This window comes from Salvelinus fontinalis, chromosome 36 (assembly GCF_029448725.1).
Source record: "Salvelinus fontinalis isolate EN_2023a chromosome 36, ASM2944872v1, whole genome shotgun sequence".
NCBI lineage: Eukaryota > Metazoa > Chordata > Actinopteri > Salmoniformes > Salmonidae > Salvelinus > Salvelinus fontinalis.
Genome location: NC_074700.1, coordinates 23779203 through 23799054, shown reverse-complemented (window position 1 = coordinate 23799054; position 19852 = coordinate 23779203). Strand labels below are relative to the sequence as shown.

The 19852-nt window shown below is 40.7% G+C and overlaps 1 protein-coding gene across 1 annotated transcript; it reads right to left on the bottom strand.

Moving 5' to 3' along the window:
• Positions 1-7609: 7609 nt before the first annotated feature.
• Positions 7610-16427, bottom strand: LOC129835488 (schwannomin-interacting protein 1-like). The gene is made up of 7 exons (XM_055901127.1): positions 15898-16427; positions 12726-13047; positions 11984-12123; positions 10015-10108; positions 9723-9878; positions 8528-8645; positions 7610-8222 (listed from the first exon to the last, which is right to left on the bottom strand). Exons 2-7 carry the CDS (start codon positions 12975-12977, stop codon positions 8122-8124), a joined length of 861 nt encoding a protein of 286 aa, XP_055757102.1. The 5' UTR covers positions 12978-13047; positions 15898-16427; the 3' UTR covers positions 7610-8121.
• Between the last annotated feature and the right edge of the window lie 3425 nt (positions 16428-19852).

Sequence of the window (19852 nt, the reverse complement as noted above, 5' to 3'; positions counted from 1 at the left end):
ACACGCACACACACGCAATGCACTAGAATAGAAGATACTAGTGGACGTTTTAGCAATAGTATACAGAATTCTGAACCTCAAACAAATAGTGACCAGACACTATATCATACTTTATATATATATACACAGTTTAGATTAAAAGGTTATGGTGTGGTATTCAGTAAAATCCGTGACATATTGTTTAGTACTGTAATGCCTTTTCAAAACCAAGGCAACTGTACACTATATTATTTTGGATTCATAGACACGCATACGTTTTCCTTTACCAGAAAATACATGCAAAGTAGATGAATGATTTGCTCCACGAAATATGAATCTATTCTAGAATGCAGTTGAATGAATGGGACTATTTGAAGTTATGAAAAGGACCAAAGGAAACAATATATTTGTATTGTACAAGTACAGTACGTGGCATCGACCGTGACGCAGTTACAAACGCACGCACCTAGAAGATTCGATATGGAGGTCTGTTTTTAACTAGTATCAATTCAATAATCCCTTCACATTGAGCTGACATTGACCTACCTATTCAATCTATCCTGTGCATTATTCTAAATATTTCATGAAACAAATGCAACTAAATGTACCTCTATCAACCAACAAATTCAAATCTTGAGAATGTGAAATGATGCACAGACTAAAACATTTACGGTTTAAATCTAAAACTTGATGCTTGAACGGGATCATTTATCAGAGGAAAATCTTAAGTAAGCAGGTGGCAACATAGCTACGGTCAAAGAGACAGACAGGCAACTGTCGTCAGCACACGTTACAGGGAACTAGATGGCTATTTAGTATCATTTGCACATCAAAGAAAGTAACAATGTTGCAAGCTAATTCAAATTAAGGGAGCACTGATCTGTTAGCTAGTCGGCCAATTCAACCTTGTAAAGACGTTAGGTAACATTGTATGATGTTAGCTATATCCATATATTCTGTTTAGTGTTTATATGGCACAGTACGGGGGTTGGGTCGAGAAGAAAAATGCTGATTCAGATCATGTCTTTGCGATTTGTTTTCCACTTGCCCCCCCCACCCCACATTTGATCGTTCATACTACACATTTAATTCATTTGAACGATGTATTCAACCCTTTTATAATATTTTGTAATTGAATGCAGTTTTTTTTTTTATGTTCTAGTTCAGCAAATATTTCAATTGAACATACGGAGGGGGGGGTGGAGTAGATTCTCGAGAGGGGTGTCATAAGCGGATTTTGGGGAGGGGTCCGCGAACCAAACCTTTGATACTCTAAAACGTGGGTGTGACAGCGAGGTAGTAAAATCTGTTCTGGAAATAAAATCATTATCCGTAACTTTTAATAAACGTATTTTAGCAACTACATCGACTGGCTTGCTTCCTTCCTTTGACAATGTAAAAAAAAAATCGTTTGCAATTCGCCTCAATCTAGTTTCGGTGTCAAACTAAAGCTTTCAACATCAACTAAACGTGGCTATCCCACCAAAGTCACATTAACGTAATAATAGCCGAATTGCTAGTCATCCTTGCTAGCTACAGTAGATTTAGATTGAAATACTAGGTTACAATTATTGTTGAAAATGTATATTTCATGGCTAACGAACATAAACTACAGTTAGCTTTTGTTTATTTTTAGTTAGTTACTATACTATTACTAACAATGCAACTAGCTAGCTATTTAGCCTGCTAAAATGCGTACCTTGAGAAAATAAATCCTCGTCCGATGAAGAAACGATCATTCTTGCAAAAAAACATAACCCTTCTAAATGCAATTCAAAAAATATAAATTAATTCGTTAAATATGTTTTTCAACCCAGACATTCATTCTCTTGCAGAAGAAGTTTGAAAATGGCGCCAATGCCGTGCATCTGCAGCTCTACACACACTGGTGACACGGAGAAAAAGGGGGAAAAAAATTAATATAAATGTAAACGGTAGAATTATATTTTTTTACAAAATGAATGAGGTGTGTAATCGTTGGCCTAATCCATATTGCTATTCACTTTTGCTTAAAATTGCTCCTATGATTTTATTTAATTTTTTTGTTCAATTGTAATAACCGTCAAAGCTTGTTCTAGTCGTAATGCAGCACGGGAAATGACATAATCGGTTTTGTTTTGAATTTCCAAGCCGGGAAAGGGTGAAATGGGAGGATTTGTCGCCCCCTCTAGCATGAGTTCATCAATGCATTTGTTCACCAACGTATGCCTATGAATTTCACTCCTCAATCGGGCCAGAAGATAGGCGTTGAGCTGTAGAGCAGGGTCCTGCCCCCCCCCCTGCACATTTTGGGGTTTGTCCAAGCACTACACAGCTGATTCAAATAACCAACTCATCATCAAGCTTTGATTATTTGAATCAGCTATGTAGTGCTGGGGGAAAAAACCAAACGTGGATGCAGGACCAAGTTTGGGAAACCCTGGCCTAGAGGACATAAAACGCCTTGACTAGTATGGTAAACTATTTGTTTAACCACCATGTAATATGCATTAGATGTATTTTCAGATAAGAATACGCTGTCTTCAAAATATGTACGCTACTATGTAGTTCTGTGTGTGTGTGTACAAAGATGGAACTCAGCCTTTCAGTTGGGATCCGGCCTGCTACATTCTCCTGTTTCTTAGATGCCTTGCTCAAATGATGAACAATAAATAGCTCTTCATCCAATGTTGATACTTGTTTTTCTGGAACAGAGAGTGAAGGGGGAGAGAGAGCCAGAAAGAGATGGGGAGACTGAGAGGGAAAGAGAGAGAAACTCACAACAGTGGAACTATTTTACTAGAAATTAAAGCATAAATGTCATACCATATCTCTGGTATGCTCCTGTACAAGGCCTCTAGTGGTTCAGAATGGTAGGCCTTATTTCTTCTTCTTTGGTGAGGTTTAACGGCGGTTGGCATACAATATGTTGCATTACCTCCCCCAACTGAACTATAGTATAAATCCATTACACTTTGTGATACAAAATGGTGAAGGGGAACCGGGAAAAATAAAACAATAAAATAAATGTATATTTGTATTTTATTATTGTTTTATTTTTCCCAGTTCCTCTTCCCCATTTTGATGCACAAAATACTAATTCAAACCCCTATACTCATTCAAACCCATTATCTTATTCTACTACTTTAACCCAAGTTGATCCTACCCCAGGCCAACGACCTGAGAAGACCGGGACACTACCACTCAACACACCCTGTGACTTTTCTGAAGTCAAATCTCGTACCCCCAAGTACTTCTATGCAGCTGCTACCACAACATCTATTTTCTGTGACTTACGCTGATTTACTTATGGGTTGTGACCATTGTGGATCAAGGGGATAGTCAGTCAACAACATATGAAATTCCAGAAGGAAACAGTGTGTTTATTTAAATTTTTTGTAGTTTTCCATTCAAACAGCAGATTATTATGTGTACTTACACAACCAAAATGACAGCTTGATCATTTACCCAGAGCTCAGAACTAAAAGCAACAACACCCTTAGCTAGGTCTTTACGGTCCACCAGTCTCACCTCACCTTCATTTGCGCAAACGGAAGGACAGAGTAGAGTAGGTCCCATTATCCATAGTTCCTGACAAGTGCTTGTGACATCACTATGGTCTCTAGATTGTAGAACGTAGATAATTAGATCATTGTTTTTAAATGTTTTTAATTTCTTGTTATAAATATGTGACATGTCTTTGGCTGCTCTCTACCCAGCATTGAAGTTTTCTGATATGTATGAACTGTAAAAAAAAAATATATATTCTAGAATGTATAACCCCATTCCATGTTCAGTCAAGTATATATGAACTGTAATATCTTTCCTGCTAAAATAAAGTATTATGAAAAAAAAACATGTGTGTTTTATATATATATATATATATATATATACAGTGAAGTCGGAAGTAAAAAAAAAAAAAATATATATATATATATATATATATATATATATATATACAGTTGAAGTCGGAAGTTTACATATACATTTAAACTCAGTTTTTCACAATTCCTGACATTTAATCCTAGTAAAAATGCCCTGTCTTGGTCAGTTAGGATCACCACTTTATTTTAAGATTGTGAAATGTCAGAATAATAGTAGAGAGAATGATTTATTTCAGCTTTTATTTTTTTCATCACATTCCCAGTGGGTCAGAAGTTTACATATGCTCAATTAATATTTGGTAGCATTGTCATTCCTCCTGACAGAGCTGGTGTAACTGAGTCAGGTTTGTAGGCCTCCTTTCCCGCACACGCTTTTTCAGTTCTGCGCACAAATTTTCTATAGGATTGAGGTCAGGGCTTTGTGATGGCCTCTCCAATACCTTGACTTTGTTGTCCTTAAGCCATTTTGACACAACCTTGGAAGTATGCTTGGGATCATTGTCCATTTGGAAGACCCATTTGCGACCAAGCTTTAACTTCCTGATTGTTGTCTTGAGATGCTGCTTCAATATATCCACATAATCTTCCTTCCTCATGATGCCATCTATTTTGTGAAGTGCACCAGGCCCTCCTGCCTCAAAGCCCCCCCACAATATGATGCCGCCACCCCCGTGCTTCACGGTTGGGATGGTGTTCTTCGGCTTGCAAGCTTCCCCCATTTTTCTCCAAACATAACGGTTCTATTTTTGTTTCATCAGACCAGAGGACATTTCTCCAAAAAGTACTTATCTTTGTCCCCATGTGCAGTTGCAAACCGTAGTCTGGCTTTTTTATGGCGGTTTTGGAGCAGTGGCTTCTTCCTTGCTGAGTAGCCTTTCAGGTCATGTCGATATAGGACTCGTTTTACTGTGGATATAGATACTTTTGTACCTGTTTCCTCCAGCATCTTCACAAGGTCCTTTGCTGTTGTTCTGGGATTGATTTGCACTTTTCGCACCAAAGTACGTTCATCTCTAAGAGACAGAACGCGTCTCCTTCCTGAGCGGTATGACGGCTGCGTGGTCCCATGGTGTTTATACTTGCGTACTATTGTTTGTACAGATGAACGTGGTACCTTCAGGCATTTGGAAATTGCTCCCAAGGATGAACAAGACTTGTGGAGGTCTACAAAAACATTTCTGAGGTCTTGCCTGATTTTGATATTCCCATGATGTCAAGCAAAGAGAAACTGAGTTTGAAGATAGGCCTTGAAATACATCCACAGGTACACCTCCAATTGACTCAAATGATGTCAGTTAGCCTATCAGAAGCTTCTAAAGCTATGACATAATTTTCGGGAATTTTCCAAGCTGTTTAAAGATACAGTCAACTTAGTGTATGTAAACTTCTGACCCACTGGAATTGTGATACAAGGAATTATAAGTGAAATAATCTGTCTGTAAACAATTGTTGGAAAAATTACTTGTGTCATGACAAAGTAGATGTCCTAACCGACTTGCCAAAACTATAGTTTGTAAACAAGAAATTTGTGGAGTGGTTGAAAAACGAGTTTTAATGACTCCAACCTAAGTGTATGTATACTTCCGACTTCAACTGTATATAGATATATATATTCTAGAATGTACAGTGCCTTGCAAAAGTATTCACCCCCTTGGAATTTTTCCTATTTTCTTGCATTGCAACCTGTAATTTAAATGGATTTTTATTTGGATTTCATGTAATGGACATACACAAAATAGTTCAAATTGGTGAAGTGAAAAAAATATATTTCAAAAAAATATATATTTTTTAAAAAACTGAATAGTGGTGCATATGTATTCACCCTTTTGCTATATATCTGTTATATCTGTTACATACTGTCACTGTCCCTTCCTCCCTCCCTCCTGTCTCCTGTCCCTACCCCTTCCTTCTATTTTGCTGATCTAGACATTTGGTTAAGGCAAACTCTGACTAGGGCAAATTACACACACGCACACGCACACCTCACAACAACCAGGCAATGTAAATAATTTACATCCGTGCTAAATACATTACGCAAATAGCTACTTATTTAATTAATCTACAGATACAGCTACATGCAAAATAGCACTAGCACAGCTACATATGTATGTATGACTGACAACCTGTTAATTCAATACAAAATGATTGTAGAATAGAACGTCAAAAGGAAGTGATATCAAACTCACTCCTGTGATGACGTGTAAACCAGCACACAATCCCAACGCTCCCTGTGTGTATATCACAGTATGTGTGTGCATATCTATGCATGTGTGTGTATATCTATGTGTGTATGTGTATATCTATCTATGTGTGTGTATGTGTGTTTGTGTATATCTGTGTGTGTGTGTGTTTGTGTATATCTATGTGAGTGTGTATATCTATGTGTGTGTGTGTTTGTGTATATCTGTGTGTGTGTGTGTATATCTATGTGAGTGTGTATATCTATGTGTGTGTGTGTGTATATATCTATGTGTGTGTATGTGTGTTTGTGTATATCTCTGTGTGTGTGTGTTTGTGTATATCTATGTGAGTGTGTGTGTGTATATCTATGTGTGTGTGTGTGTGTGTATATATCTATGTGAGTGTGTGTGTGTTTGTGTGTATATCTATGTCTGTGTGTACATCTATGTGTGTGTGTATATCTATGTGAGTGTGTGTGTGTTCGTGTGTATATCTATGTGTGTGTGTGTATATATCTATGTGAGTATGTGTATCTATGTGTGTGTGTGTATATCTATGTGAGTGTGTGTGTGTGTGTTTGTGTGTATATCTATGTGTGTGTGTATGTGTGTGTGTGTGTATATCTATGTGAGTGTGTGTGTGTGTTTGTGTGTATATCTATGTGTGTGTGTGTGTGTGTATATCTATGTGAGTGTGTGTGTGTGTGTGTTTATCTGTGTGTGTGTGTATGTGTTACTCCCTCACAGAACTGTATTATGCCAACAGTCCCAAACAGGAACCTTGTCGGTCGGCTGATCGGTAGATGTTGTTGTCATTACAACCACCATGTATGCAGGCTGATATAATCAACAGCCCCAAGTCATTGAGTTGAGCTGTGCTCACGCTACTTTGTTCTCCTGTTTGGTTTTAGTAATGTCCCTTTCTGTGACTCCTTTGATGATCATCATACATTAAAACATGCAGGAGACAGAACTGAACACAACGAAATGTTTACCGACAACGTTCATCTAAACAAACAATTAAACGTGTCCAAACAACAAGAATAAAAACTAATCGGTAACACTTTGTTTGAACTCTACGTCATAACACTCATTATTATTATTTTATTTAACAAGGCAAGTCAGTTAAGAACAAATTATTATTTACAATGATGGCCTAGGAACAGTGGGTTAACTGCCTTGTTCAGGGGCAAAATGACAGATTTTTACCTTGTCAGCTTGGGAATTCGATCTAGCAACCTTTCAGTTACTGGCCCTACGCTCTAACCACTAGTCTACCTGCCGCCCCTACACTCTAACCACTAGTCTACCTGCCGCCCTACACTCTAACCACTAGTCTACCTGCCGCCCTACACTCTAACCACTAGTCTACCTGCCGCCCCTACACTCTAACCACTAGTCTATCTGCCACCCCTACACTCTAACCAATAGTCTACCTGCCGCCCCGGTAGCCTAGTGATTAGATGATTATTATGCAATCAGAATCAACTTTATTTGGTGTTATATGACGCATAGTTCGAATAATGAGCTAGCAAACAACCATTACATTTCAACACTTGGATGACAATGACATTAGAGCAAGATCAATCGATGGGAAGCAATGGTAATTTATTAATCCCTTATAATATTCCAGTTATTTCCCCCTAAAACACTAAAACATTAACAGTCCAAAACTACACATTTAATTTCCCACAAACAAAAATGACACAGAGGGCAAACAAAACTGGTTGACGTGATGTCATAATGAATGTAAAACTGGGTGTAATGATGTCATTTCAACCAGTTTTGCTCACTGGGTATAAAAAGAAAAAGAAAACGCTGTGCAATTCAATTTAACAGTCTTTAGGAGTGATGCAGTCTCTTCACAGTGATTTGACTCATCCTTTCGTTTGAAGAAGCGGTGTCTAATCCGTCATCGATTAATTGTGACATCACCGACACCAGGATTCCATTTTATGTGATGACGACTCACCATAGAATTAGAATGATTAGAAGGATTCTATAGTGATGGGCCTTCTCATAGAGATAGAAACCTGGAGAGGAATTTCTAGTACGAAATCCGCGGCACAAACTGTCCCCCATCTTTGCCTGGGACTGGGTCAGAGTGATGTCATATCCTGTACCTCCAGCAGCATGGCGTCCTGTTCCATCCTCAGCTGGTCTCGAGCCTGGAGGTGAACCACCAGCTCAGTGCTCAGGTCTGATGACACACACACACACACACACACACACACACACACACACACACACACACACACACACACACACACACACACACACACACACACACACACACACACACACACACACGCACACACACACGCACACAAAATGTAAGGTCAAATGCAGTGTTTAACAGATCATTTGATAAAGGTGAAATTAAGGTAAAATAATGAGGTTGGTATAACTTAATGAAAAAGGTGAAATATACTGCATCTATTAAATATAATGTAGCCTATATCTAATATCAAAGTATATCAAGTGTATTAGCTGAGTGACCCTCACCTTGTATTGCCTTATTAAGAGAGTTTCTGTGAGTGTTGAGTTCTTTGAGACTGGTGGCCTGCAGGTCACTATGGTCTCGCTTTCTATTCTTCCACAGTGGATCATCACACGCTACGCTCTGAGACACAGGGGACAGAGTGAAGGGCAGAATAACTGGTTAGACCCTGAGACACAGGGGACATGGTGAAGGGCAGAATAACTAGTTAGACCCTGAGACACAGGGAACATGGTGAAGGACAGAATAACTGGTTAGACCCTGAGACACAGGGGACATGGTGAAGGGCAGAATAACTAGTTAGACCCTGAGACACAGGGAACATGGTGAAGGACAGAATAACTGGTTAGACCCTGAGACACAGGGGACAGAGTGAAGGGCAGAATAACTGGTTAGACCCTGAGACACAGGGGACATGGTGAAGGACAGAATAACTGGTTAGACCCTGAGACAGAGGGAACATGGTGAAGGGCAGAATAACTAGTTAGACCCTGAGACACAGGGCACATGGTGAAGGACAGAATAACTGGTTAGACCCTGAGACACAGGGCACATGGTGAAGGGCAGAATAACTGGTTAGACCCTGAGACACAGGGGACATGGTGAAGGGCAGAATAACTGGTTAGACCCTGAGACACAGGGGACAGAGTGAAGGGCAGAATAACTGGTTAGACCCTGAGACACAGGGCACATGGTGAAGGGCAGAATAACTGGTTAGACCCTGAGACACAGGGGACATGGTGAAGGGCAGAATAACTGGTTAGACCCTGAGACACAGGGGACAGAGTGAAGGGCAGAATAACTGGTTAGACCCTGAGACACAGGGAACATGGTGAAGGGCAGAATAACTGGTTAGACCCTGAGACACAGGGAACATGGTGAAGGACAGAATAACTGGTTAGACCCTGAGACACAGGGAACATGGTGAAGGGCAGAATAACTGGTTAGACCCTGAGACACAGGGGACATGGTGAAGGGCAGAATAACTGGTTAGACCCTGAGACACAGGGCACATGGTGAAGGGCAGAATATAAGATAACTGAGGATAAAACTGAAGAACCAAACACTGTGGGCCTCGAGGACAGTACGATGATCAGCCCTTAGTCCCTCCTTCCTAACCACTCCAGTAGATGCCAAGGGTTGTATCAGAAGGCAAGGGAAAGCAAGCACCATATTGCTTAAACCTATACTCTCTCTCACCTTCCGTTTCTGTTCTGTTCTCAGCTTGTTTTTGAGTGCACTCAGCGCAGCCTTGAAGCCTGAGGATTTGCTTTTGGTTGCAGCCAGGGACTGGGGCTGCTGGGACACTTGCACGCTGGAACCGTTGGAACCATTCTTTACCGCCATTTTGGAGTTCTGTAGTGGCCAAAACAATATGGTGACAGGGCTTTAAGATCAAGATCTGGAATAAAATAAAACTATTTTCTTTCTGATTGATATGAGTTGTAGCACTCTACCTATGACTGACCTTACCTTTTGAGTGTGTACTTACCTTTGTGCAAATAGTTACCCCAGAATCCTCCTCCTCTTCTTCGCTCCCGCTGTCATTGATGAAGCACAGCTGGAGGTTCATCTGATTTGAAAGACTGAGGAGGACGAACCATTTTTTTGTTGGTGTTAGAATCATAAACAAATCCCACTTGTGTGATGAAACGGAGGGAGAAGCGTAAAGGTCAAAGGTGAGACGCAAACTCACAAACCTTGTTGGCAAGAATCAGTCTAGACTGTAGTTTAATTTTAGTAATCGGTCTAGATGTAGTTTTAGTTTATTCATCGGTCTAGACTGTAGTTTTAGTTTATTAAATCTGTCCAGATGTAGTTTTAGTTTATTAAATCTGTCCAGATGTAGTTTTAGTTTATTAAATCTGTCTAGATGTAGTTTAGTTTATTTGTCACGGATCCCCCCGGTACTGCTGCTCATTCTGTTTACCAGTTCCGGAGGTCTACGTCACTAGCTTTCTAGGCTTCACTGAACGGGATTCATTATCATCAACCCCGGACTGTCTTGTCTAATTACACACACCTGGTTCCATTATCATCAACCCCGGAATGTCTTGTCTAATTACACACACACCTGGTTCCATTATCATCAACCCCGGACTGTCTTGTCTGATAACACACACCTGGTTCCATTATCATCAACCCCGGACTGTCTTGTCTGATAACACACACCTGGTTCCATTATCATCAACCCCGGACTGTCTTGTCTGATAACACACACCTGGTTCCATTATCATCAACCCCGGACTGTCTTGTCTGATAACACACACCTGGTTCCATTATCATCAACCCCGGACTGTCTTGTCTGATAACACACACCTGGTTCCATTATCATCAACCCCGGACTGTCTTGTCTGATAACACACACCTGGTTCCATTATCATCAACCCCGGACTGTCTTGTCTGATAACACACACCTGGTTCCATTATCATCAACCCCGGACTGTCTTGTCTGATAACACACACCTGGTTCCATTATCATCAACCCCGGACTGTCTTGTCTGATAACACACACCTGGTTCCATTATCATCAACCCTGGACTGTCTTGTCTGATAACACACACCTGGTTCCATTATCATCAACCCTGGACTGTCTTGTCTGATAACACACACCTGGTTCCCATTTCCCCTGATTAGTATGTTATATATGTGCCCTCTGCTCCCTCTGTCCTTGTCGGTTATTGTTCCCATGTTCATTGGTGGTGTGAGTACCTATGCAGTGGTGCAGTGGTTATACTGCGTGCTTTATATATATTGTGTATAACAGGTATTGTCCCGTGTCGTTCAACAAGGTTTACCCTCCTCTTCTGTTTGGGTACAGCCCAGTGTTTTTGTATACGTGTTTGTTTCGGGTGTTTTAAAAACCCTTATTGCGTATTCCTCCGCCTGTCTCCAAAATCCTTTATACCAGTGTGACATAGTTTTAGTTTATTCATCGGTCTAGATGTCGTTTTAGTTTATTCATCGGTAAAGATGTCGTTTTAGTTTATTCATCGGTAAAGATGTCGTTTTAGTTTATTCATCGGTCTAGATGTCGTTTTAGTTTATTCATCGGTAAAGATGTCGTTTTAGTTTATTCATCGGTCTAGATGTCGTTTTAGTTTATTCATCGGTCTAGATGTCGTTTTAGTTTATTCATCGGTCTAGATGTCGTTTTAGTTTATTCATCGGTAAAGATGTCGTTTTAGTTTATTCATCGGTCTAGATGTCGTTTTAGTTTATTCATCGGTCTAGATATAGTTTTAGTTTATTCATTGGTAAAGATATAGTTTTAGTTTATTCATCGGTCTAGATGTCGTTTTAGTTTATTCATTCAACCATTGTAAAAAAAACTATTTAAAGACATGTTTATCAATGCCAGGGTTGCTGCATTACTATCTGGCTGGGTACTGGACTTTTACTATACTGTTTAACAACACTATCATAACATTATGTTTCGTAGACAGCGTCATGCTTCGTACCGAGCGGTCAGGGCTGTCACGCGGCTATCGCAGTCCTCCGCCTCTCCTTCGTCCTCCCAGCTCTCTTTACTCTTCCCTCGATCTCTCTCTCCTGGCCGGCTCATGGACAGCATCTTCCCTCGTTCCAGGACACTGGAAGACTGGAGATGAATCAGATTTAGGAAACGCAAGATATGGAGAGTATCCCTTCTATGTAAAACCTAACTTTAGTTACTAACTATTGTGTATGTAGTATCGTTCAACCAGAGATGTAGTGTAGGGTTAACTCACGTAAACGCTGTTTCAGCACCTTTTTTATTTTGAGTGAGTGTTGAGTCACCTATTTTCTATTTCAGAAACATACTTTAAAAGTAAAGGGAGCGGTACTTTATTCACTGTGACCAGCGTTTACCCATGTTATTTTATGTTGAACTACATCACTGCTTTCAATGCAAAACTAGCCACTGAACAGAGCACTTGACTTAATGAAATTCCATTCATGGAAACATTTGTTTGTAACACAGCTTCACTGATACACATAGCACACTTCCCTCCAACAAACAGATCACAGGCCTAAACTGCATCACCTGTCCCCATCCATAAGTAACTGACAGTATTCAAACCCTGACCCTTACCTTCTCCCACCTCATCCCCCTCTGCTCTCTATGTCCCCATCTCCTCTCCCTGTCCAAAAACACCTGCCCCATCCATAAATAACAGACAGCATTCAACTGTAACCCCTGACACACATACACACACACACCTTCGTCTTCTCTCTCTTTTCCTCTTCCTGTTTCTCTAGCTCGGCGATGTGCAGGCTCAGCGCCTCCCAGTGCATTATGGGTAGGCCCAGGTCATCCTCTCCGTACGAGCCCTCCTGCCACAACAACGCTGCTCCCTCTGCATCTTCATCCTCCTCCTCTTCAGCCTCGTCGCTCTCTTTCTCCTCTTCCTCCGTTTCGTCGCTCTCTTTCTCCTCTCCCCACTCCCTCTCTCTCTCCTTTACTCCCTCCATCTCTTGTGTCAGTAGGAGAGAGTTCCAGGGTGGGTAGATTTCACACTGCTCTGGGGAGGAGGGTGTGGTTCTGTTGGTATAACAGAAAGACTAAATAGTTGTTTATTAATACTTTATAAACAGGTTATAAATAAATATATTAACCTACTGTTATAACAACTATATTACACTGCTTGATGTTAGGCCTGCTACTTCAAAATTATGATATGCAAGGAGACAATTTTACTTTGAAGAAGCTATAAACATTATTCAAAGGAACATATTTTAGGATGACTTGAAGTTAGTGACAACAGAGGAGTCAAGATACGTTTGTTTTTAAAAATATTTTATTGAACCTTTAACTAGGCAAGTCAGTTAAGAACAAATTCTTATTTATAATGACGACCTACCCCGGCCAAACCCTAACCCGGACGATGCTGGGCCAATTGTGCGCCGCCCTATGGGACTCCCAATCACGGCTGGTTGCAATACAGCCTGGAATCAAACCAGGGTATGTAGTGACATCTTGAGCACTGAGATGCAGTGCCTTAGACCGCTGCACCACTCGGGAGCCCATGGAAAATGGACATGGAACATTGACATGGAAAATGGACATGGAACATACTGAATCCTTGGAAAACTAATATCAAGAGTTCCAATGTAATAATGATACTATGTTAACAGTGTCTATTATGTGGCAACAGCAGTAGTGTAAAGTACTTAAGTAAAAATACTTTAAAGTACTAAACACCAGTCTCAACGTCAACAGTGAAGATGCGACTCCGGGATGCTGGCCTTCTAGGGCAGAGTTGCAAAGAAAAAGCCACATCTCAGACTGGCCAATAAAAAGAAACGATTAAGATGGGCTAAAGAACACCGACACTGGACAGAGGAACTCTGCCTAGAAGGCCAGCATCCCGGAGTTGCCTCTTCACTGTTGACGTTGAGACTGGTGTTTTGCGGGTACTATTTAATGAAGCTGCCAGTTGAGGACTTGTGAGGCGTCTGTTTCTCAAACTAGACACTGTAATGTACTTGTCCTCTTGTTCAGTTGTGTACTGGGGCCTCCCACTCCTCTTTCTATTCTGGTTAGAGACAGTTTGCTCTGTTCTGTGAAGGGAGTGGTACACAGTGTTGTGTACTGGGGCCTCCCACTCCTCTTTCTATTCTGGTTAGAGACAGTTTGCTCTGTTCTGTGAAGGGAGTGGTACACAGTGTTGTGCACTGGGGCCTCCCACTCCTCTTTCTATTCTGGTTAGAGACAGTTTGCTCTGTTCTGTGAAGGGAGTGGTACACAGTGTTGTGCACTGGGGCCTCCCACTCCTCTTTCTATTCTGGTTAGAGCCAGTTTGCTCTGTTCTGTGAAGGGAGTGGTACACAGTGTTGTGCACTGGGGCCTCCCACTCCTCTTTCTATTCTGGTTAGAGCCAGTTTGCGCTGTTCTGTGAAGGGAGTAGTACACAGTGTTGTGCACTGGGGCCTCCCACTCCTCTTTCTACTCTGGTTAGAGCCAGTTTGCGCTGTTCTGTGAAGGGAGTGGTACACAGTGTTGTACCAGATCTTCAGTTTCTTGGCAATTTCTCGCATGAATAGCCTTCATTTCACAGAACAAGAATAAATTGACGAGTTTCAGAAGAACGTACTTTGTTTCTGGCCATTTTGAGCCTGTAATCAAACCCACAAATTCTGATGCTCCAGATACTCAACTAGTCTAAAGAAGGCCCGTTTTATTGCTTCTTTAATCAATACAACAGTTTCCAGCTGTGCTAACATAATTGCAAAAGGGTTTTCTAATGATCAATTAGCCTTTTAAAATGACAAACTTGGATTAGCTAACACAACGTGCCATTGGAACACAGGAGTGATGGTTGCTGATAATGGGCCTCTGTACGCCTATGTAGATATTCCATTAGAAATCTGCCGTTTCTAGCTACAATAGTAATTCACAACATTAACAATGTCTACACTGTATTTCTGATCAATTTGATGTTATTTTAATGGACCAAAAATGTGCTTTTCTTTCAAAAACAAGGACATTTCTAAGTGACCCCAAACGTTTGAACGGTAGTGTGTGTGTATATATATATATATATATATATAGTGCATTCGGGAATTATTCAGACCCCTTGACTTTTTCCACATTTTGTTATGTTACAGCCTTATTCTAAAATTGATTAAATTGTTCCCCCCCTCACTCTACACACAATACTCCATAATGATGAAGCAAAACAGGTTTTGATAAATTTTAGCAAATTTATTGAAAAAAATTCAAACGGAAATATCACATTTACATAAGTATTCAGACCCTTTACTCAGTACTTTGTTGAAGCATTTTTGGCAGCGATTACAGCCTCGGGTCTTGGGTATGATGCTACAAGCCCACCCATGGCTATACCCCTGCCCAGTCATGTGAAATCCATAGATTAGGGCCTAATGAATTCATTTCAATTGACTGATTTCCTTCTATGAATTGTAAAATCGTTCAATGTTGCGTTTCTTTTTTTCAGTGTATACATTTATATGTCTACTACGGACTCTGACATTGTTCGTCCTAATATTTCTTAATTACATTATTTTACTTTTAGATTAGTGTATTGTTAGGTATCACTGCACTGTTGGAGCTAGGAACACAAGCATTTCGCTACACCCTGCAATAACATCTGCTAAATATGTGTATGTGACCAATAACACTTGATTTGAAGTGTGTACAGTGCAAGACTGCATAATCATATAATTAAATTAAATCAAGTTATATCAAGGAAAAGTGTTTACAAGACTGAAATACTAGAACAGCTACAGTAAGTGAGTGTGTAGGTCTAGGGGAAGCCTAGAGAAAACGAGAAGTGACACATGCCACGTATCGATAGAAGTAGGACATAAGTATATTGTTTAGTTAGCTATTGGGTTACACAATCGATCACTGACTATCAGAATCACTTACCAAATTCCCCCAGTAGAAACTTCTTGACCTGTCAAACCGGGGGAGACGATGATTGTGCCCACATAACTTTCTATCTCTTCCTTGAGCAAAAAATCTTCCTAGTTTCCCTTTATTCTCCTTCCTTCTCTCCCTCCTTACTTTCCAACCTTATTTTCATTCCCCGGTTCCTTAATTCTGAATTTCTTGCTCACTTTAACCGGAGTAGGGCGTTGAACTGCAAGACTATCCAACGTGTGTTCCGCGGCTATGATTGAAATGATCGTTTTTTACAAGTGGCGGAGTTACGTTAGTAGCCTAAAAGTTATAACGGTTTTTAGTAGCCAAGAAAATCCACTAATTTGTGCGCCAAAAGAATAAAAACAAAAGCGTAAACCTTCAGGAATTTCACGGCTTTTCGGCAAGGACACACAGGGAGCAAGAGAGATGAGGGTGGAGAGAAATGACAGGCTGAAGAAGTAACGAAAAAAGGCTAGGTGTCCAATTTCACCGTTTTTAGTGGACTACTGACATTCAAATGATTGAAGAAAGTACATTTGATTGGGTGACTTTAAATTCTGATTGACAGGGAGATGACAGCAAGGAGAACTCAGACAATTGTTCGTAAACTTTGTTTAGTAACTTCGTAGGCTATTCCCTTTTGTACCATTAGTATTTGGGCAAGAAGTCACACGCCAGCAATCCTTACAAGTTGATAATATATGCACACTAATAATTCGATGTTGAAATGATCATGGCAGTAGGCAGGTTATGCAATAGGGTGTAAATACCTTACTCTGTTTATCTTAGTCGATGTAAGGTCAAAATACATCGATTAAATATATTCTGAAAGTGAATAATTTTGTGATTCTAATGCAGTTTCATTTATATGTAGAAGTTTAGGTCTATTGGGATTCTCGCCACAATTTGAATTCTTCCACATGGGGCTGATTTATTTACATGTAATCTATTATCTATATTAATGATTTGATTTAAATCCCACTAAAACCAAGGGATTAGTTAAATGTCATTATGTCATCGTAGTGGAGATGATTTACGATGACTGGTGTGTGTGCGTGCGTGTATGTGTGTGACAAGACAGGAACACACATAGTGACGCCCAGTTTTAGGCCTTAAGGGTGATTCCTCACGTAATCCTCTATTTCTGAGCTTACACTGCCGTCTTGTGGCCGAACTAAGACACTACAACCTCCTTTACGAAACATGTAAAATTGATAGATTGTAATTTATTAGAAACTGGAAGAGGTTAAATGTGTTAAAAATGTATTTTGTCTTGTACATGTACTTAGGATATACTGCAGTCAGAGGGGAAATGAATACTTGTACAAGTGGCCTACAGTACAGTGCAGTCAGGCTCCTGAGTGGCGTTGGCACTGCATCTCAGTGCAAGATGCGTCACTACAGTCCCTGGTTCGAATCCAAGCTGAATATCATCCGGTCATGATTGGGAGTCGCATAGGGTGGTGTACAATTGGCCCAGCGTCACCTGGGTAGGCTGGCATTGTAAGTAAGAATTTGTTCTGACTTGCCTAGTTAAATAAACATTGAATAAAAAAATAGCACAGTTGTCTGAAGCTTATGATTTTGGGAGACTCAGCAATACTTTAAATTTATATTTAACCAGGCAAGTCAGTTAAGAACAAACTCTTTATGTACAATGACAGCCTACCCCAGACGACGCTGGGCTAGTTGTGCATCACCCTATGGGACTCCCAATCAACACTGGTTGTAATACAGCCTGGAATCGAACCAGGGTCTCTAGTGACACCTCTAGCACTGAGATGTAGTGCCTTAGACCGCTGCACCACTTGAGAGCCACGATTTGCTTTTAGCAAAAATGGACCTTCCACAGTAAAGATATACAGTATACTGGGTTGTATAGACTGTAGGTAATATGATTTTGGTTTTCAGTCTGTTTGTTGTGACATTTTCCTCACAAATTATCCGATGTAAATAGATGAAAGATTCAATATGAGAGTTAATATAAAATGACTCTGTATCACAGGTCAGAGAGACTAAAATCAAATACAATTTTATTAGTCATATACACATAAACTCAGCAAAAAAAGAAATGTCCTCTCACTGTCAACTGCGTTTATTTTCAGCAAACTTAACATGTGTAAATATTTATATGAACATAACAAGATTCAACAACTGAGACATAAACTGAACAAGTTCCACAGACATGTGACTAACAGAAATGGAATAATATGTCCCTGAACAAAGGGGAGGTCAAAATCAAAAGTAACAGTCAGTATCTGGTGTGGCCACCAGCTGCATTAAGTATTGCAGTGCATCTCCTCCTCATGGACTGCACCAGTTTTGCCAGTCCTGCTGTGAGATGTTACCCCACTCTTCAACCAAGGCACCTGCAAGTTTCCGGACATTTCTGGGGGGAATGGCCCTAGCCCTCACCTTCTGATCCAACAGGTCCCAGATGTGCTCAATGGGATTGAGATCCGGGCTCTTCGCTGGCCATGGCAGAACACTGACATTCCTGTCTTGCAGGAAATCACGCACAGAACAAGCAGTATGGCTGGTGGTATTGTCATGCTGGAGGGTCATGTCAGGATGAGCCTGCAGGAAGAGTACCACATGACGGAGGAGGATGTCTTCCCTGTAACGCACAGCGTTGAGATTGCCTGCAATGACAACATGCTCAGTCCGATGATGCTGTGACACACCGCCCCAGACCATGACGAACCCTCCACCTCCAAATCGATCCCGCTCCAGAGTACAGGCCTCGGTGTAACGCTCATTCCTTCGACGATAAACGCGAATCCGACCATCACCCCTGGGGAGACAAAACCAAGACTCGTCAGTGAAGAGCACTTTTTGCCAGTCCTGTCTGGTCCAGCGACGGTGGGTTTGTGCTCATAGGCGACGTTGTTGCCGGTGATGTCTGATGAGGACCTGCCTTACAACAGGCCTACAAGCCCTCAGTCCAGCCTCTCTCAGCCTATTGCGGACAGTCTGAGCACTGATGGAGGGATTGTGCATTCCTGGTGTAACTCGGGCAGTTGTTGTTGCCATCCTGTACCTGTCCCGCAGGTGTGATGTTCGAATGTACCGATCCTGTGCAGGTGTTGTTACACATGGTCTTCCACTGCGAGGATGATCAGCTATCCGTCTTGTCTCCCTGTAGCGCTGTCTTAGGTGTCTCACAGTACGGACATAGCTATTTATTGCCCTTGCCACATCTGTAGTCCTCATGCCTCCTTGCAGCATGCCTAAGGCACGTTCACGCAGATGAGCAGGCACCCTGGGCATATTTCTTTTGGTGTTTTTCAGAGTCAGTAGAAAGGCCTCTTTAGTGTCCTAAGTTTTCATAACTGTGACCTTAATTGCCTACCGTCTATAAGCTGTTAGTGTCTTAACGACCGTTCCACAGGTGCATGTTCATTAATTGTTTATGGTTTATTGAACAAGCATGGGAAACAGTGTTTAAACCCTTTACAATGAAGATCTGTGAAGTTATTTGGATTTTTACGAATTATCTTTGAAAGACAGGGTCCTGAAAAGAGGACATTTCTTTTTTTGCTGGGTTTATTTAGCAGATGTTATTGCAGGTGTAGAGAAATGCTTGTGTTCCTAGCTCCAACAGTGCAGTGATACCTAACAATACACTAATCTAAAAGTAAAATAATGCAATTAAGATGCATAGAAATATTAGGATGAGCAATGTCGGAGTCAGAGTGAATACATACAGTACCAGTCCAAAGTTTGGACACACCTACTCATTCCAGACTTTCCTTTATTTTTTACTATTTCTACATTGTAGAATAATAGTGAAGACATCAAAACTATGAAAAAACACATATAGAATCATGTAGTAACCAAAAAAGTGTTAAACAAATCAAAATATATTTTATAGCCACCCTTGATGACAGCTTTGCACATTCTTGGCATTCTCTTAACTAGCTTCATGAGGTAGTCACCTGGAATGCATTTCAATTAA